The sequence below is a fragment of the Streptopelia decaocto genome (genome assembly GCF_964273445.1).
Source record: "Streptopelia decaocto genome assembly, chromosome: 6".
In the NCBI taxonomy this organism is placed as follows: Eukaryota; Metazoa; Chordata; class Aves; order Columbiformes; family Columbidae; genus Streptopelia; species Streptopelia decaocto.
Window position 1 is genome coordinate 47,557,355 of NC_138660.1, and position 26,385 is coordinate 47,583,739.

Here is a 26,385-nt window from a genome sequence, read left to right on the forward strand (position 1 = left end):
ATCACAATGAAGAAAACCACTGAAGACTGTGGCTTGTTGTCAAAGGAAAAAAAGATCCCATGATCACTAAAGGCTGTTGTTATTACACAGTATAGTAAAAAGGTAAACAGAACAACACTTACCACATTCGTCTGCATGCTGCTAGCAGTTGGGTGTTTCCACATGCATGAGTTCAGCTGGCAATGGATCAGGAGAACAAGATGTCCACATGGGTCTCGAAGTAGCAAGAACAACTCAGGCTTCACAGCAAGGGATCATAAGTTCAGAAGTCCTCATGTCTCCTGATGTACTAGCTGAATCCGAGACCAAGATGGATCTATGCTGGTATCCCAAACCAAAATGCTGTCTTGATGTGGACAGAGTATTGCTTAAGGCTCATATCTTTTTCTTCCTTGCAAATTATCTTCACATCCTTTGCTTTGATACATCAAGGTTTTAAGGGGGCATGAATACAGGGCTGTCCCATTATAAACAGACATTTTTGAAGAAATCTGCATGCCTGGACTTCAGGATTTATTGATCTTTGCCTCCCAGCAGAGATTGAGAAAGTCCAAAATATTTGCATGGCTCAAAGGTATGACATGATCAGAGCAAAATGTTAAGCTCGATTGCTATGTATACTAGGTCTTGGAAACATGTAGAACAAACAACCAAACCTGGCTGCACACCAGGATTTAAAACAGGAAGATGACATCCAGTCTCCGTGACTCCAGGCCAGGAGACACTTGGTACAGACAACTGCAAAACTCTGTAAGGAAGCAGCTGGAAGGCTGCCCGAATCACCTAGGGCATGGCTGCAGCAAGAACACTCGCACTGTAATGGCCTAAATGGAGAAACCACTGCCAACTACAACAGTTGCAACAGGAATTAAGTCACCACAATTATTTACCAGTCATAACGCACGACAGAAGCATTTAGTGGTGATTCACATCTTTTAACTGACAAAAATCCAGCTTACAAAGTAAAAACAGAACAAAACTCAGATGCAAATATGCACTAAGAGCCAAAAAGGAAAACAAACAAACAAAAAATCAAAACAAAAACCCACCAAACAAAAAAAAACACCCATGAAAACAAAATTAATACTGCTGCTCCAAAATAATCCATCTTGTTTTGTCCACATCTCTCTTCAAATACTATACACTTCAGACCTCCTACCAAAATACTCAAAAAAGGTTACATATCTGCATTATTTTACTGCTTATTATTGAAATATAAACACATATGGTCTCAGCAAGGCATAATACACACTAAGTATGTCAACAGGAAAAAAGACTAAGTCTGAACAAAGTAAGGCAAGTACCTTATAATCTTGATCTGGCAGCATGTTGAGTAAGAAAGTCACCATCTTCTGTGGAAACTCATATTTTATTGTCCAAAATAATAATTCTTCTAGAAAACATTTATGCTTCAAAACATCCATGATAGATTGATCTGCATAAAAGGTTGGAGGAGGGGATGTGTAATGTAACAATTATCAAAACTAAAAACCATGATAATGCAGTTGCACTGCCTTCTATAAAATTCAGTAACAAAAATCTAAGAACATCTTAGTGCGTTCTCTACAAATTTTTGTTCAAAGACACTGGGAAAATGACCATGGCCAACACTGCACAGTGTCAGAGTCTGTAACAATAAAAAGGACCTCCTAGAGAAATCAATGAAAGTTTTCAGTATGATTCTACCACACGTAGTCCAGTATTCAATGATTGCATTGAATCGTATCACCTTACTGTAACAGCTCCCTGATTATAATGAATCACAGCAACTTGCACAGTATTTACACAGCCATTTAATCAAGGGAAACTGTTAGCACAAACTACTACTTAGCTTAAGTTAAAACAGCAAAATAACAAAATACAATTTATGATGACGTGATGAGTTCTATCACCTAATAACACTTATGTTCTGTTTACGAAGCTCTAAACAAGCTAAATAGGATCAATGATGTATCAGTTATTCTGATTTTTAAAACAATATATGTATTGATTGACCAACCACAAAGTTTTGGGTGAGTTGGTTGGGTTTTCTTAATATAAAAATTACCAGAATCAGATAATCCTGATGGTACCAGAAGAGATAGTGCCATCTTTCCCCATTCAACTCCCGACCATTCATTCTGTCCCCTTTACTCATGCTGAGAGTACATCCCTGTGGGGTACCCACATAGGAATCAAGTCACCTTTCCATTCTGTCAGGTGAATTTTCAAGCAGATCAGTTTCCCAATTGCAAAGCTGCATAAATTGACCTCTCCTAGAATAAACTGTTCACGAAGCTATGGCTTGGCAGAGCATCAATCATATTAATTCCATTTTTTAAAAATACTAAAATATAAAGACTCCTTATCAACATTCTTCAAGAGACTATTCGTGATTTAAAGCTACAAAAGGCATTGTTCACTCTCATAACATAGAAGGACTAAAGAAAATAATAATAATGCTGCTCCTTTATACCTAGAAATCAACTGGACCTGAGGATATACTCCCCCAAACAAAATCCCATATTTCAATGAGACTGTATGAAGTGCTCTCACCAGTACAGATTCAAAAACACTTACACTGAACATTATCTAGCCTTGAAAACTCATCTCTTCGCTGAAGTATGACAGCTTTAGGGACTGCACTGGATAGCTTTGTGCCTATCTTAAGCAGCAATTCCCTCCATTTACCACCATTACCAAAGGTCAAGAGTTCCCAAGTCAAGTGACCAATCAGCCCAAAACAACTCAGGAATTGCAAAAGATCATGAGAAATAAGTTAAAGTTTAGGGATCTCCTCAAGCCTCTAGCAAGCCATACAAAGACAAGAATATGTTCTATTCAAAATATCCTACAAGCATTGAAATAAAAAGTTACCTTCACAGTCATAAAACATATCTTAATAGTAAAATCTCTTGTAAAGCATTACACATCACCTACTGAAGCAAACATATGATTAACATTTATGTTCTCTCCTTCATCTCTTGTTAATAAATTATGTATACGATTTTACTGCCCACAAAACCTTAGTAGCCATGCAGAGAAATCCTTTGTCCACAGGACAGAGAGCACAGCTTTAGGTGCGCGCCAAATGCTCCTGAGTGAGAACACCAGGCATGAAGACAAGTGAGACAGCACCTTATCTGTCACTGATGTGCAGCTTTTTCTGACACATATCACAGTTGAACAGTGTGTATCAACTTCTTGATACAGCAGTTTCAGGCAGGGATGGAAGAATATATATCCACTTTTACCTGCTACAGAATTTAAGTAGGCAGAATGCTCTTACTCAACTTGGAAAATTTATCAAGAACACTGGGACTGGGACAATGTTTCCACTTTTCTCAAAAGCACCACATGATTTTCAATTTCTTTGAACAAATTAAAAAAATACACAGTGACTGTGGGTTCAAAATTGTCTTAAACATCAGGTATTTCAGATGGATGCAGTATGCAGGTTTTGAAACAGAGTAAAAATTAAAATTCTCTCAATACTCAGTGCCATGCCTGTATCAGCGAACCTCAACATAAAGCCACCAGATGGCTGGAAACACATCCTATGCCACACGCCACCATTTGGAACATTATCCTGGGCCTTGAAAATCAAGTCTCAGGGCAACATGGCATCCCAGAAATAATTGAGTCAGACAATGGGACTCATTTCCTAAACAACCTCATAGACACCTGGGCCAAAGAGCATGGTATTGAGTGGGTATATCACATCCCTTACAATGCACCATCGTCCAGGAAAATCAAACACCACAATGGACTAATAAAGACTACACTGAGAGCACTGGGCAATGGGACATTCAAACATTGGGATACACACTTAGCAAAGGCCACCTGGTTAGTCAACCCTAGGGGATCTGCCAAAAGAGCTGGCCCTGCCCAATCAAAACTTTTATGTGCTGTAGAAGAGGATAAAGTCACTGGAGAAGATAGTCTGTGTTGCTCTTGCCTCAAGCAAAGGCAAACCCATCTGTGGGATTCCTTTTGTTCAGGGACCTGAGTGCACCTGGTGGGTGATGTGAAAGGACAGGGAAGTTCAATGTATACCTCAAAGGGACTCGATTTTGGATGAGAGCAGCCAATGACTTGAACTGTATGAAGTTAATTGCTAAGTGACACTGTATGTCATCACTACTATGGTTGCTATATGCCATATCAATGGAACTACAGTAAGAATCACCTAGATTAACAAAGAATGAACTTTGACAAAATTGAACCAAGTGCAGTGATGACAGAACCAGAAAAGTGCAGTGGTGATGGAACCATAACTGGCTTCTGCATACAACAATCCAACACCACACACCACCTCTCCTTCCCTGAAGGACAGTTACAATAGAGCCCAAAGTCACAGACTAAATGAACTCAACACAAATTTTACAGCGATAGCCCATAGACCAAGGGAATTTTATCTGTTTGTATGTGTCAAAAGACAGGAAAAGTGGCAGTGATTAAATGGAATGGGTTGGAAAGCATAGGGCCTGGACATGATGTAAATTGTATAGAATAAGGGGTGGATTCTGTCCTGATTTTGGCTGGGACAGAGTGAATTTTCTTCCCAGTACCTGGTACAGTGCTGTGTTTTAGATTTAGTATGAGAATAATGTTGATAACACACTGATGTTTTAGTTGTTGCTAAGTAGTTGTTTTCCCTTTCTGTCCTGTTAAACTGGCTTTATCTTAACCCACGAGTTTCACTTTTTTTTTTCTTGTTCTCTCCCCCATCCCACTGAGGGGGGTTAGTGAGTGAGTGGCTGTGTAGCATTTAGTTACCTGCTGGGTTAAACCACAACATCATCTCTCTGGAATATGAGTCTTGGTATTCCAAGATATCCCCAGTATATAAATAACTCTCTATGAAGATAGTACCACTAAAAACCTAGGATGGGCCCAGGGAGTCTGCTTATACGGAAAAGGTAAATCTGTTTTTATTCAATACTCAGTTTTCTAAAATTTTCTTTTCATACTCTTATTTTATACCCTATTGGACATAAAATATGAATACTGAAAACTTCAGAAAACTATTCAATATTTCATAAAAACAGATACTTACCCTTCCCCCATTGGCAGACTCCCTCCTCTGGGGCTGTTATTAGGAGCTATCATCATGAGCACAGTCCATGCTGGGATGCCTCAGAGGGGGAAGACTGCAATCCTGGGGGGAAATGAAATGTTGAATTAAAGTATCACTTTTCCTGAAATGCCACTGCTGATATTGGTTTTCAGATCTGACAGCTTCTCAACCTGAGTTTCTTCCCTGCGTATTTCTCATAATCAGTTATTATGCATCTGAAAACCAGACTTTTTTCTTGCATTACCTGGCTCTAACTTATCTTTTGGACAAACTAATAGCCTCTAAAATTCAAGAGAGCTTTCCTCAGATGTCTTAAGTTTCCTGCATTTCTCAAAAACTACCACTTCTTCCACATTATTATTCTCTGCCATAATCTTTCACACACCATTTCTAAGATCACCTCTTAACACCACCACTGCCAAAACATTCAGCTCTCTGCTTTTGCAGCTTCCCAATCTTTCCTTCAATCTGAAACCACTACAATTTCACGTTCCCATACGCCTCACTACGCCTTCATACCTTTTTAATGACTTCATGAACCTTTGCATCTCAAATTCAAGTTCCAAACCTTCACTCCAAAGCCTTTCCAGAAATTTTATTCCAAATTTCACCACATTTTTTTCACCCAAATGCTCTTTTCTCAGGGCTTGCAATTTCTTTGTGCTTCCTACGTCAGTATCTTATACTCACAAAAAAAAAAAAAAAAAAGGGTGTTCTTTAATAGTAAGAGTCTAAAAAATCATTATTTAAACAATTTTTAGCACAAAAACACATCAAGGACAAGCACAGGACAGGGCTACCTTGTCTCTAGTCTATGGTCATTTTTGAGATCAGTGCAAGTTTTAATTCAATGTGAGTGCTGCTCCTGTTGGACTAGAAATCGCACAGAGGACTAACGAAAAAATAATTGTTAAGAACAAATACATCAAAACCTTGTTTGCCAAGCTGTATTGTAACCTTGCCAGCCACAGAGTGGAAACTGAACAAATTTTTAGAGGTCAACTTATGATATGAAGGTGACAAAATGACTGGTCAGAATCCCAGACAGTGGTACTCAAGGGAAATCAAAGTTGCCAATTACCACAGCTTCACTTGCTATTCTTTTTTAGACTTTACTATGTTTATTACCCATCACATGCAGCACTACAGTGCTTGGGAAGTGAATTAATAGCCCTAGATAATTTTTAAGATAGACATAAAGCAAATATGATAAACTGAGATCAGTACTTTATAAATACCTTTGGTGGTGCTGCTTAGTTTCACCCTCTTGCGCTTGCCCACACCTTGGCTACCATCCTGGTCCTCCTGGGGTAGGAGAAGAGTTCAAAAAAATTGATAATCGCATATTTAGAATTTTATTGCCAAGAGACTGTATTCTCTCAAAATTCTGGTTTAACTATCAAGCTAAAACAGAAAAGCCCCGAGGATACTCTCTTACCAGAAAAATACTTTTGCTGTGTACAAGAACCATGGACTCTGTGCAACTCATTAGAAAAAACAGAAGTTTTTTAAATTGCCTTTTTTCCCCTACTGGCAACATTATAATCTGCAAGTTCAGACATCTCCATCAATTTCATTAAGTCTGTGGGCTACCTGCTTTGAGTTCTGAAACAGATTGCTACAAAAACGTTTAACACTACAAAATTTCTAAGTCTTGCAGATCCCAGGTTTTACATTGTTCATCTACAGGGTTCAAGGTTTTTTTGTTTCCTAAAAAAATATCAGCCAACATATTGGTTATTAAATTTGGCAACTCAGACAATTAGCTAGACATTTTCTAATCAGTATAAGGTTTTGATCCAAGAATAAAGTATTTTTGACACCTTTAAGGGGCCAGTTCTAATTGCTGAACTCTAATTGCTTGTTCCCTACGCAATGGATGCACTTTATGCAGGCACTTGTTATCTGAAGCTTTCAAGGCGTTCTGCAGACAAAACAGCAAAGGTTCCAAAACACAATCCTAGTTAAAAACATCATCACCACCACTTCACAAAATGTAACACTAGGTGTTAAAAAAAGAAAGTGACATTACTAACAATGGTAGTTCTAATTAAAGAGAAGAATTAAAGAAACATTCCTACTGGACCTAATAAAATGAGAGATGATCAATGCAGATATTTACTGTTAAAAGTAAATAATCAATATCCTGCTTCTCTAAACAAATGCCATATTTTACTTCCAAGCTTCACTGGTACTCAAGAAGTGACTGTCCTCCCTTGGGGAGAAAGATTATTCATATTTTATATCTAAAGACTGACCAAAAGTATCATGTTAATGAAAGGTCTGAATTTGCCTAACCTTTCAGTACCTCCACCTGAAAATTCATTTTTAGATAGACATACATTTAAATTCTTAGGTGTCATGTGGTCTTTGTGAATCACGAGCCAGTCAGTTCTCAGGACGTTGCCGCTGCCCACTCACCTCTCAGAGGGGCCAAGTACTCTAAAGCAAAAATCAGACCTACTGAGATATTACTATGAACTGCAAAACTCTGCAATGTAAGTCTCCTGCCCCGAAGAACAGGAATCTCAATTCCTATAGCTAGTAAGTTGATAGATGGAGGTCTCAAGACCTCTTTAGCAGTCTCAGTTAATCCAGAGAATTGCTAGAGGGGTCTTAAGCACAAAATAATGCATTTGGATATATAAATTGTGATTAACATGTTGGATTCTAGCTTCCAACACCACTGCTCTGGCAATGAAAACGCATCTCCCTTTTTACAGTATGAGAAAAAATTTAAACGTGACAGTCTTCATTGCAACTTTTGAAGTGTTTTCACTAGAAAGAAGGAAAATTGAGTAAATTATGAGAAACACTTCCTTGAGAACTCTTTTTTCCTCAGTAATGTTAGATAGTTGGCTTCCATTGCTTCAGAAAGGTAGGATTAAATCTTAATGTTAAGTGCAGGAGTTTTAACAGCCTTAAGACAGCAAGTGTTAGGTCACATGCTGTCTGCCAGGCCCAGAGACAGAGTAAGAGAATGAGTGAGCAAATGTAGAATATCTTATTTTTACCCATTGGATAATGCTGTGTAAATACACCTGGATAACAGCAAAGACCTATGCAGTTACTTCACATAATGGAATATTTAACAATATTAGCCTAAGGTGTGCCACATCCATTATAAATTCAGATAATATACTTTATGTAATATTAGATAGTATATGTGGATTTTTGTACGATTACATTAAATAGCAATTGAAGTCAATAACTATATAACTGAGTAATAAGGCATTCAGTGCTCAATAAACGAAGGGCTGCCAAAAAGAGATACCCATTACAAACAGGTTTATTCGTCACTGTGGCAAAAGTGTTCACGGACTAGATTTTATTTGATTTCTTGAAACACAGAAACTTCTTAAACAAGAGGACAGGTTTAGAGAGGGCCTTTTTTTTCCTCCTTTTGCACAAAGGCAAACGTCACGAAGAAAAGCTAATTAAGAACTAATAGCGATTTCTCTCCAAAACACCACAGGACAGGACACAAACCATGTGAGAAGTAAAGCACAAGTGAGCCTATCCTGTTTTGGGGCAAGAGGGGGGAATGAAACAGAACAAAACAACCCACAACTCATATCTCAGGATACATCCATCCTTCAGATTCATTTTTAGCTTAGAACCATCTACTGTTGTAGAAATGAAACTAAATACTGAGCTATGGAAAACCCTAGAAGATATTTAGTTCCCTGCAGAAGTGTTGCTCTAATTTGCAGCCTACACAGATTTTGTAATCTAGCCTTTTATCTCTGAAGCAATGCTACCGTTAAGACTTATCTGATAAGAAGGAACATCAAGCTTTCTACATTCATCTTAAATACCAGAGGAAGAAAATCTAGTTAAAAGTGTACCCTTGCTACATTTCTTAATTAGAACACCATTTTACTCTGCTATAAGAGAGTAGAATAAGGCATTAAAAAAAAGCTGTAAATCCCTTCGTAGCCTATGGGGGAGGACAGGGGAGAGGAAGAGAAATCATAAAACAAAATAACTTTTTCCTCATCTCTCTAGGAGGGATTTCTCTAGTAACATCATTTTTCTAATAAGCATTTCAGCCTTCAACCTGCACTGATCTGTTTCAGCTTTTGGGTTAAAGGACTGGACTTTCTTTTCAACAATTCATATTTGTCAAGCAGACCATTATCAAGAAAAATACTGTAAAATTAAAAATTAACTTTTTTTGAGATGTCACTAATTGAGGCCTTTTTTTATTAAAAAGACGAGAAAAATCAAGCAACTTTAAAAATAATTTTTAACTGCATCCCATATTGTATCAATGTGATTTTATTAAAGATATGAAAGGAAAATTCAAAAGTGAAAATATATACTAAAAAATTAACTTTTAGTGCTTATTGGTTTTTTCCACATTATTTCCTCATTCTTTTAAAAAAATACCTAAACACATATTTCAAAACAGGGTCTTGTGCTTTTTTACAATGTATCTTAATAATGTAATTAACATCTTAAAATTGATTCTAGGTATGTGAGTATATGCAGAATTTCAATTTAGAAAAATCACATCTGCAGCAACATAATAAAATACCTACATGTGTACTTATATCCTGGAAATCAGAAAGAAAAAACTCTCTAGAAAACAGGTATCGTCAACTAGCAAGTTATAATACAGTTGCTGTAATTCCTCATTTTTTTTATTCACAAAATATATTTTCATTAAAAAAAAAAAATCTCTTTTCCTGGTAAAAAAAAATTCATTCTCCTTAAAACACTTCTCTGTCTCTACCTCCCTCTTGGACTTTGGAGTTCTTTCCTCAAAGAAATATCAGCAATATCCAATTTCTCTTCAGACTCTTAGCAGCTTCAGTTAAATCCCCCCATCTTATCACTAGTTGGTAAAACAAAAAGCAGCATGCTGAAGCACCACTTGAGGTTACTAGCATTAACTTGAATTGTCTCCTCCTTTCATGGGCCTTAAAGGTGATACTGTCAGCAGTCTTTCACAGTTGTTTGGGTTTTGTCTGTTTGTTTGTCAAGTGATGGTAAAAAAACAAGCGATACTTTGAAAGATGCCAAATTATAAATAGCCCTGCTGAAAGCATAACAGATGCTGCTGTGCTCGTGACAGAGGCAAACATGTCATACAACAGTTTTGGCCCAACACAAACAATAGTATTTACTTTAATACTTGTTTGCAAAGAATACAATGTAAGCAAAAATCCTATTAAAATTATACTTTACATTAATTAAAGTTTGTTACACTACTCTACCAGAATGGCTGCTAAGTCTTACTAGTTGAAAGTAGGTTTTAAATAGTAGGGGACAAAAAATGATAATAAATTGGTAAAGTAACTCTACCAGAATTTAACTTCCCTCATTAAATTCCACTTGTGTATTAAAACTTAATCTAAAAGGATATTCCCTCCTTTTTACTCCCACTCAATGTGTTTGGTAAGTAAGGTCAAGTCTACACATGGGAATTTATCTACAGAGAAATTCTCACTGCAGCTATCACCAGTTCAGCTGGATTCTCAAGTGCCAAAAACTGCTAACACCATTCACAGCATCACATGCTTTAACTTTGTTTTAATCAAGTCAAGTATTTGACAGTAACTTTTGAACCAGAAGGTCCTCCTACATTACATACCTAAATTAAACTGAAATAGAATTAGCAAAAAATAAGGATTTTTTCAAGAGGTCCCTAATAAATCAAAGGCATGAGATCTATTCCTTTGTATCTGCATTATTTCTAACCATTAAAATGGAGATAATATGTGGTAGATATAAGAGTTACGGTTTACGGGATTTGTCTGCAAGCATTTTCTCCATTTAATATTCCATTGCAGTTCATGATAAGTCTTTCAAAAGTCTCACCTCATCTGAAGAATCCCCTTGTCCTGATGTTGCCGTAGCACCTGCTAAACCTTTTGAAATAAAAAATTCAGAGATTCCTTTCATAAGTCTTATACTGAAAAGACAGTATTTTATGATATTTAATGAGCCAGTATGAAATGAAACACTATATTAACTTTACGAGATACACAGCAGTGGACTGAGAATTTGAAGACAGATTTCCAAGCAATACAAAATTAGGGATTTGCAAGTATGTTCCACTGCAGAACTTCAACATACTGATTTAATAGAGACATGTTCTTTCAGAAATTGAAAAAAAAAAACTCTGACAGCCTTCAATGGCACAAAAAATCCATAGCACATTTGTAAAAATAGGTGGCTTAACTTAGGTGCAGTGACAAAATTCCACTATGAGCAATTTCATCTTGCCTACTCAAATTCCACTAATGCTATGACTGGAAAATGATGCTTAGTCTATTAGCAACAAAAAATTAATATGTTTAGCTTTGTTGATAGGATTAAAATGAGTCCTGTAACTTGGTGGTGCCCTAAATTACAGGTAATCCCTTATCTTTCATTAAGATCTCTTTTTTTCAAAAAATAAACTGAAATAATTGCTTATTCTACACAAACCTTGAACTGCTAATGTGCTAGTTCCAGCTCCTTCTTCCTGCACACCACATGCAATTTTATCCTCAGGAAATGCCAGTCCAGAGCCCTTCAAAGCAATGAGGTACTTTTCATGACTTTTCTTTGCACACGCATTCTCTCCAACACCTTGAATACATACATAAAACAGCATTAAAGTGCAACAACAGCTATTTGGTTCATAGACTTCATATTCTTTACAAGCAACCTAAAAAATGGTCCACAATGTTTTAATAAGCTGTACAAGATGTACAAGATGTAGATGTACAAGATGTAGAAGCTAAAGAGTTTTTCCAGCTGATTAAATGAAATTCAAAAGACACTAAACTGTCTCAGTTTTTCCCCTCCACTGCTCTGTTTTAATCTAAAAGGTGTACTTAATTTATATTTTATCAGTGCTACCACCCTTAACACTACAGAAAAAAAAGGATTTGTTTTGATATTTCAAAGCAGCTGATTTTAGACAAAAAGGACAGGGACCCACAATTTCTAAAAGGAAAAAAATTAACCAACAAAAAAAACACAGTAGTGGTAATACACCACATTGAAAGAAAAAATCCAAATATTAGAATTTATAAGTTCAAGTTTTGACAGCTGCAATTAATGGAGGCTATTCATAAATATACCATCATTTCAACTGTTTGATGAGGCAAAGTCACACTGCATGCACAGGATGTAAAATGACCCACAAAGAAATGGACTAAAGGAAACCAAACAGACTTGCTATATATGAAAAAATAAACTTTAGAGGAGCAAATTTTGTTAAGTATTTAAGGAAAAGAAAAGATGAAAAAAAGATTACGGCATCTTTTCAGCTGCACGCCTCCTGCATTCAAAGTCAGAATGGCAGGTTTTGCTCTGAAATCTTTCTTTGCTTTACCTACCCAGAAACTCTACCTAGTCAGACACACATATACTTTATTACAAGAGTCCAAATAAGAAAGCCTCACTTCCCATTCCCCCTCCATTTTTATAACTCAGGAAATCCATCACATATAGGGAGAAATCATTAAATTTCTCCTGTTCAAATATTATTAAAGAGAAAAAGAGGAAGGAAACAGAATGAAGACAACGGTCCCCAAGGCAGCTCTGCTTTCCCAAGCGTTTCTCCTTTCAAATAAAGATTTGGAGATTTCTGTTCTTCAACTAGTTGCTGCCCCAGCAAGTTACATCAACTTAAATCCACAGTAATTACTATTTGTTCATGCCTATGCACAGGAAGTATGCAAAGGACTCAAAAAAAGACACCTTCTAATCACAAGAAAATAAGATGGAATTAATTTATGCTAGGTGGTTTGCGGTTAATAGTGACTGTTCAGCATTTTCAGATTCACAATGCTTTGGTAAAGGATGGAAGAAATAACTGGGGGACATTGTTTTTAAGGGGAAAAGAAAAAAAAAAAGGCTTTGCACAGAAGTGCAGGACAGGCAATGGCCTTTTGCCATTCAGGTCATCTCACCTCTGTGAGAGCAGATCCCAAAATAAGTTAGACATATTCTACTTTTAATAAGCTTGATATGCCTCATTTGGAAGTATTAAGCTGCTATGTTCATTTTAAAGAGAATGGATTTATTATAAAAAAACTCTTCTGAAATTATATATCCTTATACGGTTATCCAGGACACAGAAGACAAGAGGTTTGCTCTTAAAGGTCTTAATAACAAAGGTCTCGGGTCACTCCTGAAGCTCACACCCTTTCTCTCAACCAGGAAAAAAAGAAAATAAAAACATGCAGAAACAGAAGTGATAAACATAACTTATGCCCTTAAATAGTTTATAATTTGAAAATGTAACTATTAGAAATAACATAAACATACCAGAGCTAAGATCTTTGTAGAACTGTTGGCTAGTCAAAACCTGGGTCAGAACTGATCGCATTGCTCCTCCCATTTTAGTCAAGTCCTCTAGAAAGGAAACATGAGGTTCCAAAACCTGGAGAATTTTATGAAGGTCTTTCTCTGATGGCAGATCAAGAGCTGAAAACCACATAAGAAGAACTTCAATGTAAATGAAACGTAATTTGGCCAAGAGCCTCACAATTACTACCACAAAAGAAATTTATTTCTATATATTCATAATGCGCTAAAATTCACACGTACAAGTTTCAAATTAATCCTGATTTCATTTTCTGGAAGAGCTAAACACAATGCTGGGTAGTCCTTAACCCTTAAAACGTATTTAAGCAGCTCTTCAGCAGAAAACAAAATCAAATTGCCTAGCCAGACAGTAACTTGGTTTAGGAAAAGGCGCACAAAATTAAATTATATAAACTATGGATAGCACTGATATATTCATATACTGTGTCTCCACAGACTGCAAAGCAAGAGATAGCAGCATGGTAAGATATGCTAGACACATGCAAATTTAAAACCTACCAGGCTCATTATATCCCTCTCTTAAGTGCTGAATAAGACTGAAGATGAACTGTGGAAGAACTAATTCTGACATCATCAACAAATCTTTTGGGACACATGGAACATTTGAATTTGATTTAATCCGATGTCTTTTACAAAACCTATAAAAGAGATGAGAAAAATGTTAGCCAAGCACAGCTCAGCAGAGTTAACATACACTAACAAAACCATTACTTTTTCAATTTTTCAGGGACTTACATACTTTTAAAGGTGGTAAGAAAATGCTACTCTGAATTTCCAATATGTTCAAACCCATTTTGTTTCTGAGTCCAGCAAATTTTGCAGTTGCCAATTATTTTTCCCTTCTCAAAGTTCACATGTCTAACATCCCAGTTTCTTCCCATACAGGTTAGAAGCATCTTCCATTGAACAATTAGAAGAACACTGAGTTTTTCTTTATTAAGATGTACCTCCCAGTTCCTAAACAGCCTAATTGAAAATATCTCACTAAAATAGTTCCTCTTCTTTCTGTGAAATAGGGGCTGACCTGATTCTTGAAGTTCTCATCCACATAGTGAGTTTTAAAATGTTTTTTTTACATTAACAAAAACAACTTCCAAAAGCATACGAGTCTGCAGGATCAGTATTTATTTCAGACATATAGCAACTAAGATTTATTTATCAAAGCATGGCATAAACACCCTGCAAAAATTCTGCAAACTGTTTCAATTTAAAAGAAAACATTTCTTCTTTGGAGAAGTCCTGTATGGTAGTAGTTGAGGCTTGGCTAAGGCACAATGACACAAAGTTGAGCCAAACCCCAATAGAGCAAACAGAATTATCTCCCACTGATTTAACAAGAGTCTGACTCAATAGCCACAGAACACTTTTCTGCTCCAAATCTATTTTTAGAAAGGACATTTACCAACATCAGAGAGTTATTTACCCACATCAAAAAAGAAGCTAACAAGGAAGAAAGAGTCCAAAAACACATCACACAAGAGCAAACTACTGGAAAGATTCATTAGATTTTACCAGTAATTCTTCAACATAAATATTCAGAATTGGATTCAGCTTTGTTTGAATTAAAAAATTGTTTTCTAAATTTATTCATGTTTTCACTATACTTGCAATGCCATGTTTTCCAGAAGAAGCCTACTACTTTCTACAGCATACCCTTTTCTTCTTTGAGGACCATTAAAGTACCAACTTTAAGAGAAGAAGGAAATACAAGAAAGCCACAAAGCAAGTAACTGAATTTGGGACAAAAAAAACATAAAAAAGGAGGACAAAAGTGCAGCAATGAGGATGGCATCGTCACAAGACTGGTTAACATCTTCACAAGACTGAAGACTCTTTTGCTGTTACACAGAGATGACACTTTTTTTATTAAGAAAAGGTAAGCAAGGACAGTACTAGCCAGATGATCTGCACTTTGTATATACAGCCTGTCCACCTCCGGGACAAAAGAAGTGCCTGACAGAAGGACCTCAGTGATGACCAACAACTTTCTGTTAATTGATGCATAAACAGATGGTTTTCACTTTCGTCATTCACTTTTGCAAATGACATTCATAGAAGTTATGGAGTCATTCACTTCTGTCTCATCCACGTATAGAAGCCTAAACTGCCATAAATCACAAACCTAAACTGATCCAGGCTGCAATATGGTACCTCACTTATTATCTTAAAGGTATTTGGTTTCCCTTTCACCACTATCCTTATAAGAAGAGATCAAAAGTGAATAAAGACTTCAAAGACACACAAGGAAAGAATTACCATGCAATGTGTTTTAAAATCTTGTACTGGTCCCCTCCATGTATTTTGCATTCAGCCAGAAGACATTTTCAATCGTTACAATCACAAGCTAAGGGAGCCACAGTAACAAAACTCACACATAAAGTAATTTTAAATCGCAGCTTCTGCTAAGCGCAAGGCTTCCTTCTACAGAAAATAAAAAGCTCTGCTCCCCAAGAAGACTATGCCAGCATTCCACTTGTGAAACAGCCTATGGACTAGTTATCCCAAATGCAACACATCCTGTAGCTGAAGGTTATGAATCATGCCTTCTCTTGAGATTCCCACAAAAGCACTACTGACTTACAAAGACTGCTATTATTGGTATATTAATATAGGTTCTAGAAGATCAAGGGAGAACCCAAATTCAATTCACTGTAAGGAAACATCCTTTCACTGTCAAATGCACAAATTACAGAAGTTCCAAACAGAGAACAATTTCTAGATACCAGCCCCTAATCCTTATAGTAGGAATGCCAGTATAGTTTTACAAGATGAGCCATATTCTGCATTTATGGTTCAAAGGCTGCAGTATTCAAGTATTTCCCAAAATCAATATACTATCGTAGCTGTTCTTAACTAACATGGTAATGTACATGGTAAGGATCCCAGAATATGTTCTTACTGACATGACTTGCCAATGGACAAGCTATTGGCCATACTGAATTACAAGGGCAAGTATTAATCTAAGCCACCACAATCCAGAATGCCAATGCTCAGATTGTATTATTGATAAATCAGGCTGAAGAAATCTTACTGAACCCAGTTTTGTAATCTTCACCCACAAGACCCTGTTTTATGCTCAACTACAGCAAACCAGACCTGCAACTGTGAAATACCAATATGTTGTTCTACTCAAAGCTCTATTGCTGTTAAAGAGTACTATACAGTTCTGCTACAAATACTGACCCAAATACTTGACAATGACTTGAAGACCTTCAGAATTAAAAACTAACTAACTAACTAAAGAAGAACCAGATCCCCAAGCTGTCCCAAGGAAGAAACAAGTTGAAATTTCTTATACAGGCAGAGAGACCTGTGACAAACTTCTTCAACAGGTTACACAGTCATTGGACAAACAGCAAAGTTATTCCATGAACAGTTCCTTTTATTTCTGAAAGAGCTTCCTCACCACAGCACCAGTTAAAGAATGGTCTGTCTACATAAATGTACATTTCAAAATGCTTCTGAGACTATTAAAATAGGCAACATTAATGAGCAACAAAAAGGGGTATTTTCCAAATCTCTCCTGGTAACATCAAGCCACAAAAACCCACCACTTGGAGAAGGCAGAAGTCTCTAACAGTGCCTTGTGAAAGGTGGATGGCATCTAGATAAGAATTTTTTTTTTTTTTTTTTCTGAACAAGCTCTGAAATAAAAATAACTACAGAGAGGAAGACTGACTAGATAAAGCTTAGATCAAGGCAATGTGTCAGTTATTACATTACTTCAATATTGCAAAATACTTTTTTCCAACAAGTCTGTAGTTCCTACTTAATCTTTCGTACTTCATATTTCTTGTGCTATACAGTCTTCCTTGTAAATATTTCACTATTATGCAATGAGCTTTAATAATAGGAGTATTTCAGTGAGAGTGCCAATTCACTAATCAGAGATATTCAAGTACTGTCTCACTGAAGGTCTAACACGCATGTGCTAAAATACAGGTCTACAAGGAGACAAAAAATCATAACCTTTTTTTCCTTATTCTTTTCTCTTATTCAAAAGTATATTCTGAATTTTGTTTTCTAGGCAGTTTACTACCTTTCAAATTACTTTTTCACAAAAAGACAGAGCTAATTTTAGCAAAAGGAGAAAATAACATGGTACCTTGCAATTAAATAAAAACAGAGCTTTAACAAGCAATCTTGTTGACATGACTTGATATATAATTCCTGAAATTTCTTATGCTGCATTGATATCCTGTTTGTAAAAGGTAGAACAACATTGTTGACATCTACATGAATAAGGAACACCATGTATTAACACAAGCAGCATTAACATCTGAGCAACCTTCACTTCAGACTTTGAAGATTCATTCCATTCTCTTCTACTACTTCTGTCTTTAATAATTCTACTGTGAATTGATTTCCAAAATGGATTTTAGAAGTGGCTTCAGGTAATATAACTAACTCCTTTCCTTTAGGCTACCGTTTCACAACTGCGTAAGTTGAATTAGGTCACTCCTGCCACAATTCTGTCTTCAGCCCTCTTATTTATTCCAGCACTGGCATTTGATTGATCCTGTGTTAAACCAGCTCAGAAGCTAAGCTGGCATAAGTTATTTACTTTAAGGAAAAAAAAAAAAAAAAAAAAAAAAGATAATTTCATTGGGCCAGCTTAAATCCGCCAGCACTCACAGGCCTGCCTCCTCAGAAATCACACTGAAATCCCTAAATCATCCTGCCATCATACCTTTCCTTGTTTACCTGACAAGGAGTGAGACACAGAGAACAGAAAACCAAAAACCCAACAATGAAGGAGAACGCTGTCCTAGCCAACCAGCACACCAAGAGGATACAAAGCTCACTAGGAAGCCAACTCCTCCACTTCAAATAATTTTTAAACTTCCCCAGTTATTACAGCAGCTGATAAATGCCTCCAGTACCAGCCAGACCACACCTTTACGGCTTTTGAACATTTGCTCAGCCCTCCTTCCACTACATCCCACAGCATCTCAAGTTTCAGTTGCATTCCAGAAACTTGACATAAGTTCATGTATAAACAGAGGGACTATTTTTACCTTCACTTTTCTCGTGCTATCTTGTCCCCTGCCTCTCCATGTTTAAAAGTAATTTGGTTTAAAACTGATCATAAAGCTGTCAAAAGGAGGCATCCCATTTTCACAAGTCTTACAGCACTACAAGTACCTGACTCCAAAAGCAGCTTTTAGGAACAAGAATGTGGGACACAACTGACAGGACCCAAATGAAAAACACAATCAATTCCTAAGCAAAGAAAGGAAACCTCTACTTGACTCTTCAATTCAGTAACAATAAGTCACATCTAAACTGAGCTTTTATTTAAGACATGTTTCCCCCACACACCCTAGTAATTAAATTTCAATAGTTAAATTCCTTTTGTCTGCTAAACAGACTTTCAAAAGTGAATCAATGTGGTATTGACTTCAAGGTCTGAGGAACAACAGCTCTTCTGCTATGTAAGAAAGCTGCAAGCTACAGAGAAGTTGAGAGACAAAACTTAATACACGCATTTCTGCTATTAGGGACTGCAACAAGAAGCAAGGCCAACTGGAAGGATGTCAGTCTAACCCTTCTAACCAGGAAAGCTCCAAAGTAGAGACACTAAAGTCAATAAAGGAAAACAATGAAACACGGAAGAAGAATTAACAGCTTCTCAAGAAGAAAAACCCCAAAAGACCTTTAAAGGACATCTTTCCAGGCTCTAAACTTTCATGAATAAGTTTTTTGGCCAGGCTAGGAGGCTAGGAGGCTATATTTGACTCCTATAAGTTATTCCGATCCTTGCAGAACAGCAGAAGAAAGGCAGTGAGTCACCAGACGCTCCACTGGTGCTCAGTGCTACACTGAGCACCCTCCAGTGAAGCCAGCTCTCCAGTTCAAAGAAAAGCAGACAAAGAAGCTCTGCAGAAGAGCGTTTCTATCATTTCCTGTTAGTCCTCAGACATAAACATCTTGTACAGCAGATAAAACTACAATGAGCTTCATTAGCATACAAGTACCCACTATCGATCACAAACAGTTGATTGGGCAGTTTTAACTGTAAGACCTTAGAAATACAGTGAGAATGAGAAGGAATGGACTTCTGAGAGGAGCTGAAGCTGAGTCTGTGCTTGAATTGACATAGAGAGTTTTTGATTTTGAGCATTTTGATAGACAATAGAGCAATTCAAAGGAGTAACACAATCTTCTGCTGCAAAAATATTGCCTTTATAAAAAGGGTGGATGCTCTGGGATGTAATTACTGCACTGTAATTGCATCTAAGTACAGTTTCCATTAGCCTAGTTTGATCAAGAAGCATCACTTTACACACAATTTAAAATATATTTGTACGATAACAAACACAGAGCTAGGTAACTTACAAATATAATACCCATTCTCTTTGGTGCATATTTGTCTAACATCAGTGACTGCAAAGTGAAGCCCTTATAAGTGGCCTCAGTTATGCTGTTAAGGGCAATATTTAGATTATTAAAATTATCTTAATTCTGCATTTGCATGTGTGAATACAGTCTCAAACTATTTTGTGCAACAGGAACTGCAGCCTTTTGAGTTGAGGAAAGGAACAGTACTTTCTAAAGGAGCAGTTAATTTAGTACTTCACTGTACTGAACTGTACTGAAAAAGCATTGGCGAGAACACTCTTCAAACTCACCTCTAAAAAGCAATCTTCGTGAAGGTTATCATTAAAAAGCCCACAAGAAAAATATTTACATTCAAAATTATTTCACAGTATTGAGTCAACTTTCAAAGGTATAATCTATTTTATTTTTCTCAAATATGGACCTAAACAGAGAGAAATTAATAGAGCCAATGCATAGTTCTAGATGCTTAATTTCATCATTTTTAGAATCTGATTTTTCAGAGCTCTTAGCCTTACATAGCATTCACAAAGCAGAATTCCCAGCTGACTTCAAAAGTAGGTCTGAGAGACAACCAGATCAGCAAACAGAATATCTGGTCCTGAGCCCTCATCAGAACCATCTTTGCTTGGCCCTCACTCATCGCAAACCATTCATTCACTTACAGTCTCCCTGTCCAGTTGCTTTCAGAATCCCATCAATTATCTCCATTAAAGTATATGGACAGCACATCTTCAATTAAAGAAAAAGATCAAGTTTCTAAAATAGAGTTAACAAAAATATTTTGTGGCTAGGAAAATTTTTCCAATAAAATTTAAACAGGGCAAACATATAGCATGTAACATTTTGGCTCAAATGCTTCATCTGACAAAGTTCTAAGTGACTGCGTAATGCTAGACAAATGTAAAAACAATCTTCATTTCCTCAGGATTTAAGTAAGATGTGCAGATTTTAATAAAAGCTGTCAGCTTAAGCTGAAGATACCACTTTGGTCAGGCCTTCAACACACAAGGTGAGTTTGAAGAGCATTCTCGCCAATGCTTTTTCAGTACAGTTCAGTACAGTGAAGTACTAAATTAACTGCTCCTTTAGAAAGTACTGTTCCTTTCCTCAACTCAAAACGCTGCAGTTCCTGTTGCACATATATGTAACGTCCAGTTTTCTTGGAAAGGTCCATGTGTTTCATGCCAGAGCTATTATCACTGCAGGAGCTGTGCAGAAACTGAGATGCATCCTGATGAAGGCAGGGTTCATTATGTAGTCCTTGTTATTGTAATACTTACGCAGCTACCCACATTACTTCAATGTAAAGAAAATTCATCACATTATTTTCAAAGCTTACCACTAGAGCCCTACAGAGGAGGGCACCTAAAATATTATTATTTAAAATCACCTGCAGTTGTCAGATACCATTCATGGATTTTTTTTAAATATAAAACTCCTGATATTCTGTAAGTGATATGGAAGACTGGCCTGAACTCTGAATCAGCCTATATTAATTGTCTTTAAGAAAGACCTGAGAGACAAAAGTGCTTTAGGAATTTGTTCCCCAAACATACGCCCAAAATCACGTTTATTCTGTTGCCAACAGATCCACGTAGATCAGATACGTACCAGACAAATATCACTTCACTCTGACGTAGCAAACTTAGAATCCTGGACCACTGATTGTTTCACAAGAGGGATAAAAAGAGGTTTAGAAGTTGGCGGGATCAAAGCAAAGGAACTGAAAATCAACACTGGTTAACCCAAATACAAATGTTTCCAGAGACATCCAAAACACCAGCTCTTCTTAAATTGAATAGATGATAAGGTATATCACAAAGTGATAAACAAGTCATACAATAAATAAGGCAATTTCAGGCATGGCAAGATACACAGCTGTTGTATCTTCCAAGCTCAGAGTATTGTTCTGTTCTTCAAACCAGACTGGTTTGAAAAAGCAAAAGCTTTGGGGTAGAACCATCATTTATTATAAATATGTTCAATGACTAACACAGCAAGACTTCAGGCCTCTAAATGTTTAAAGTTATGTGTAGTGATACATTTGAGTATCTTATTGATGTCTTTGAAACAACCCCACATTATTCCTGAGGCACATATAAAATACATGGCGCCTAGTCAGGTCACAGCTCTAAAAGCAGTAATTCAAAATTATCACTTGGCTGTTAACGATTTGGAAAACATTGCAGCAACTAATTTAGAGGCTGATGTAGTCCTAATTAGAGACATTCTTAAGCGAAACCAAGACAGGCAGGTTTGTGAGCTGACCGCATGTCATGATGGATGTAATCAACACAGTGATCTGAAATCTTTCGCTTTCCAGGTATAAGACCTAACACGAAGCACTGTGAAAATTACCGAATATTACTGTGATATCCTAAGCAGCAAAACAAAATACTGAGCTTTACGTCTGGGGGAGGTGGGGAGGATGCCAGAGAGAATCAATTATTCATAAATGCGCAGTAACTGGTTCTTTCAAATGCTGCGGTCAGTGTCAATCCCAGCATGAATTCGTGTACCTTGTATGTGGAAGATCAGATAGTGGAGTTTTTGTTCTGAAGAGTCACACCCACCAGAAGTACACGACCATGGGTTTATTCAGATTCTCATGCCAAGTTAACAGGCAGTACAGTTCAGAATTCTCAGTCCCTTCAGCCAGAAGGCCTTGGCAGTCCAAAGGACTTCAAAAGCAGGGAAGCTGCGTGGAATTGATAGAGGTCGTACAGAATGCCATTGGTACCAGCCCAACAATCCTGAACATGAAGACATTTTTATGCAGTCTCATAATGCTCAGATGCTAAACTTCCTGACAACGTGTAGGGTCTCAGCCTGCTGATGAAGCATCGGTTTCAGCAGCTTCTTGAAGAAAGGTCCAAAAGAACATCCTTCCATCCTCAACGCTACATTACCAAAACTAGCCAAGATCCTCGAGAACTGAAACCTTCTCATCTTCTCTTAAAGAACACAGTCACACTGGAACAGACAACTTTCAAAGCAATAACATGCTATGTGTATGCTAAACAGGTGATTCGCTGTTGCAAGACCCTCCATGAAACAGCCACATACTCTACTTAACACCAGTAAAATATTTATTACCTGTATATCCCAAAACCCAGCCACAGGCAGATCTGACTTTTCTTTTTTGTAGAGGAAAGGGACCTGGGGGTCCTGGTGGACAACAGGATGACCATGAGCCAGCACTGTGCCCTTGTGGCCAAGAAGGCCAATGGCATCCTGGGGTGTATAAGAAGGGGGGTGGTTAGCAGATCGAGAGAGGTTCTTCTCCCTCTCTACTCTGCCCTGGTGAGACCTCACCTGGAACATCGTGTCCAGTTCTGGGCACCTCCGTTCAAGAAGGACAGGGAACGGCTGGAGAGAGTCCAGCACAGGGCAACAAAGATGATTAAGGGAGTGCAGCATCTCCCTTATGAGGAAAGGCTGAGGGAGCTGGGGCTCTTTAGGTTGGAGGAGACTGAGGGGTGACCTCATTAATGTTTACAAATATATAAAGGGTGAGTGTCACGAGGATGGAGCCAGGCTCTTCTCAGTGACAACCAACAGCAGGACAAGGGTTAATGGGTTCAAACTGGAACACAAGAGGTTCCACTTAAATTTGAGAAAAAACGTCTTCTCAGTGAGGGTTACAGAACACTGGAACAGGCTGCCCAGGGAGGTTGTGGAGTCTCCTACTCCGGAGACATTCAAAACCAGCCTGGACACATTCCTGTGTAACCTCATCTGGGTGTTCCTGCTCTGGCAGGGGGATTGGACTAGATGATCTTTTGAGGTCCCTTCCAATCCCTAACATTCTGTGATTCTGCTGTTAAGTGGATCACAGCTGCTGCAACCAAAGATGACACAAGAGACCTTGCCTGATGAACACGCACAGAACATATCCAAAAGTAACTACTAATAACAGCTTTCTCAACAGCAACCTTGCTTTTTATTGTCACTGTAATTCTTAAAATTTTCTGAAATCTAGAATAGGAAAAAGGTCCTTTACTCTTACTCAGCAACAGAAAGTAAAAGAAATAGAATATGTTCTTCTGTAGCTCACAAACAGCACAGTAAGGCCATTTTTATTGAAATGAGTTCCTGTAAGAAAGTCGGCCTGAAAAGGGATAAAAATAAGGAATGGAGTCAGGAGGAGGGAAAGAAGGATATGGGGACAGATCAGCAAAGACTATCAGTATTGGGTATCTACTGTTCAAATTTTAAATTTAACTATTCAATAATATATATGGGGTTTGAACATTTTAATGCACTGAAAAAAAAAGAGACAATTCTAAATAAATTAAAGCAGCAGAAAATTAGCAGTCTAGAAACTAAGAATATACTTCTCATACTTGTTGGCAGTGAAAGGAGGCGAAGAGAATTTTCCAGCCATTTCATAAGGGATCATGGTAGATTTTACAGATATATCAATCCCCAAAAGAGACACGATGGGGAAGAGGAAAAAAAAAACTAAGTCTCATCTAGTGTGTACCTCAGACCAGATCTCCATGCAACCTGCATTGATAGACACTCTAAGACAGAGCTAAATGGAAAGCTGAGTACGGATCGTTAGAGACAAGACTGCAGAAAGCTTGAAGGTAGGTACCCGAAGGTGCTTTTGGACACATGGCATATATTGTCAATCTGTAACAGTTATATTTCTTATAATGCTTTTTTAACTTCACACATACCTACTGATAAAAAAAATGGCCCACAGTCACAAGTGGAAATGGATAATTTCTTAGACCCTTAGATACATCATAAGAGAAGGCAAAGCTCTATGTCAGTGGAGCCATTGGTTGCCATAACTACCATCAAATACACAGCAAACACCAATACAAAAGCCTGTTTAATGAAATTCTTAACCTGGCTTTTTGCCTTTCAGGATATATAGCACTTGATGGAGATATTATTCTCTTTGTACTGTAAAGCAGCACTAAAACATCTGTTTCCCACATGATTAATTTAACAAATAAGTCAACACACAGTGAGGCACACTCAGAAACAGGACACGGGGGAATGAAATAGCCAGTGTAGAGGCTCTAGTATGTCAGGTTATTGTCTACAGACTTAAAGGGGAATCAGAACAAGAGGGCCACAGAAACAAGACGGTACTCATCAGTAACACATTACTGACTAGTTATACTGTTATTATAACCACATGGCATATTGCTTTCTTCAAGGTTGTATTTTATAAACTATCAACTTGCATTATAACACAAGATCATCTACGAAGCAAAAAATATCCCAGTCTGAATTTTCCCCTGTCCAATTGTATGGTTTGTTTCCTTCAACAGATGAACTTGCCTGCTGAACTATGAGCATATGTCTACCATAAATACTTTAGAAATGAAGATTTTGCCTTCTTCAAAACATTATTAATTATTTCTGATGGAGTTGCAAAATTTCATTTGCCCATGGATAGATACCATATGGGAGAGGACTACAAACTGTTTTCACCTACTGACATATTGCTGGATCTTAAAATCTCTTAAACCTTGCCACAGCTAGAGTTTGTAATGCTTTGACAAGCAGCTACATTTACAAACTTGGATATTTTTTAAAGTCTAAGTCACATTCTAGTAGAACAGACCAACTGCAATTAACTTCATAATAAAAAACACTGAAATATGCATGGGAATCAAAAGGTTCAAGAGTGTGACAATCTGATTTTTCTAAAACAAATGAGAATTACACAAGGTACCTAAAGCAAATCAGCATCCATCTATTACACTATATGCCAACTTCATCAGAAATAAAAAATTAACGCTCAAGTATCTCTAAAAAGTAAATTATAGATTTTTATTAGTAATAAAAGATTTACACACACATGCTTATGCCCCAGATCAAACCATCTCTAGATTTACATTAGCAACCCTAAAGAAAATGAAAAGATATTCCACATAGCAAACTGGAGAGATTTCCTTTACAGAAGATCAGTTAAATGATGCTTCATCAGAAGTATTTTTTGAGATACATCGAATCAAAAAACTCTTAACATGGCAACCAGATAACAAGAACCAACAGAAACAAACTACTCTTACTATACTACTTGTATACATTATCTACACAAAATTTTATCTGAGCAGGCAGATGGCAGATAAAGTTCGTAAGTAGGCTCCGCATTTGATTCCTTTGCTATTAATAGAAGCCTAGGCTGTGGTGGCCAAGGTTATATCGGGCTAGACACACTCCAGTTTCCTCAACCTACCAAGATCTCCTGACTTCACCATGTAAAACATTACCTCTGTAATTGTGCAACTGATTTGTATACACAAAGTTAAATCAGTTTATCTAAACATGCCGCACTGAAGCAATTCAAGTCAACAGACAAAATTGTGTGTTTGCATGCATTAATTCCTTTATATAGCTTTGAGCTTAGCTTACTTTGTCTTGCACAGCAAACAAAGTTTCTAGTTCACTTAATTGCACTGACTTAGCATCAATTCTTTAGATAAGCAGGAGCGACCTTACGTTGGGTGCAGACACCCCATATACCATGATGCACTGTCCTGTATGTCCAGGAGGACTGGAAAATCTACTGCTCAACTCAAGAGTGCTGTTTCTGAAAGGATGCTATGGAATTCTTATCCTAGAATGATCAAACCTCCTGAAGGGACCTACCACACACCCGAGTCAACTTACTCTCAAATCCTACT

The 26,385-nt window shown here is 37.2% G+C and overlaps 1 protein-coding gene across 1 annotated transcript in view; it reads right to left on the minus strand.

The window, feature by feature from the left end:
* The window catches only part of UBR3 (ubiquitin protein ligase E3 component n-recognin 3), a 120,285-nt gene that overhangs the window by 91,474 nt on the left and 2,426 nt on the right, over window positions 1–26,385 (minus strand). Inside the window, exons 2-7 of the mRNA XM_082055473.1 lie at window positions 13,889–14,028; window positions 13,331–13,489; window positions 11,498–11,641; window positions 10,886–10,935; window positions 6,298–6,364; window positions 1,305–1,435 (exon numbers count right to left, since the gene is read on the minus strand). Of these exons, the coding sequence (XP_081911599.1) occupies window positions 1,305–1,435; window positions 6,298–6,364; window positions 10,886–10,935; window positions 11,498–11,641; window positions 13,331–13,489; window positions 13,889–14,028 (691 nt within the window). The remainder of the gene's footprint in view (window positions 1–1,304; window positions 1,436–6,297; window positions 6,365–10,885; window positions 10,936–11,497; window positions 11,642–13,330; window positions 13,490–13,888; window positions 14,029–26,385) is intronic.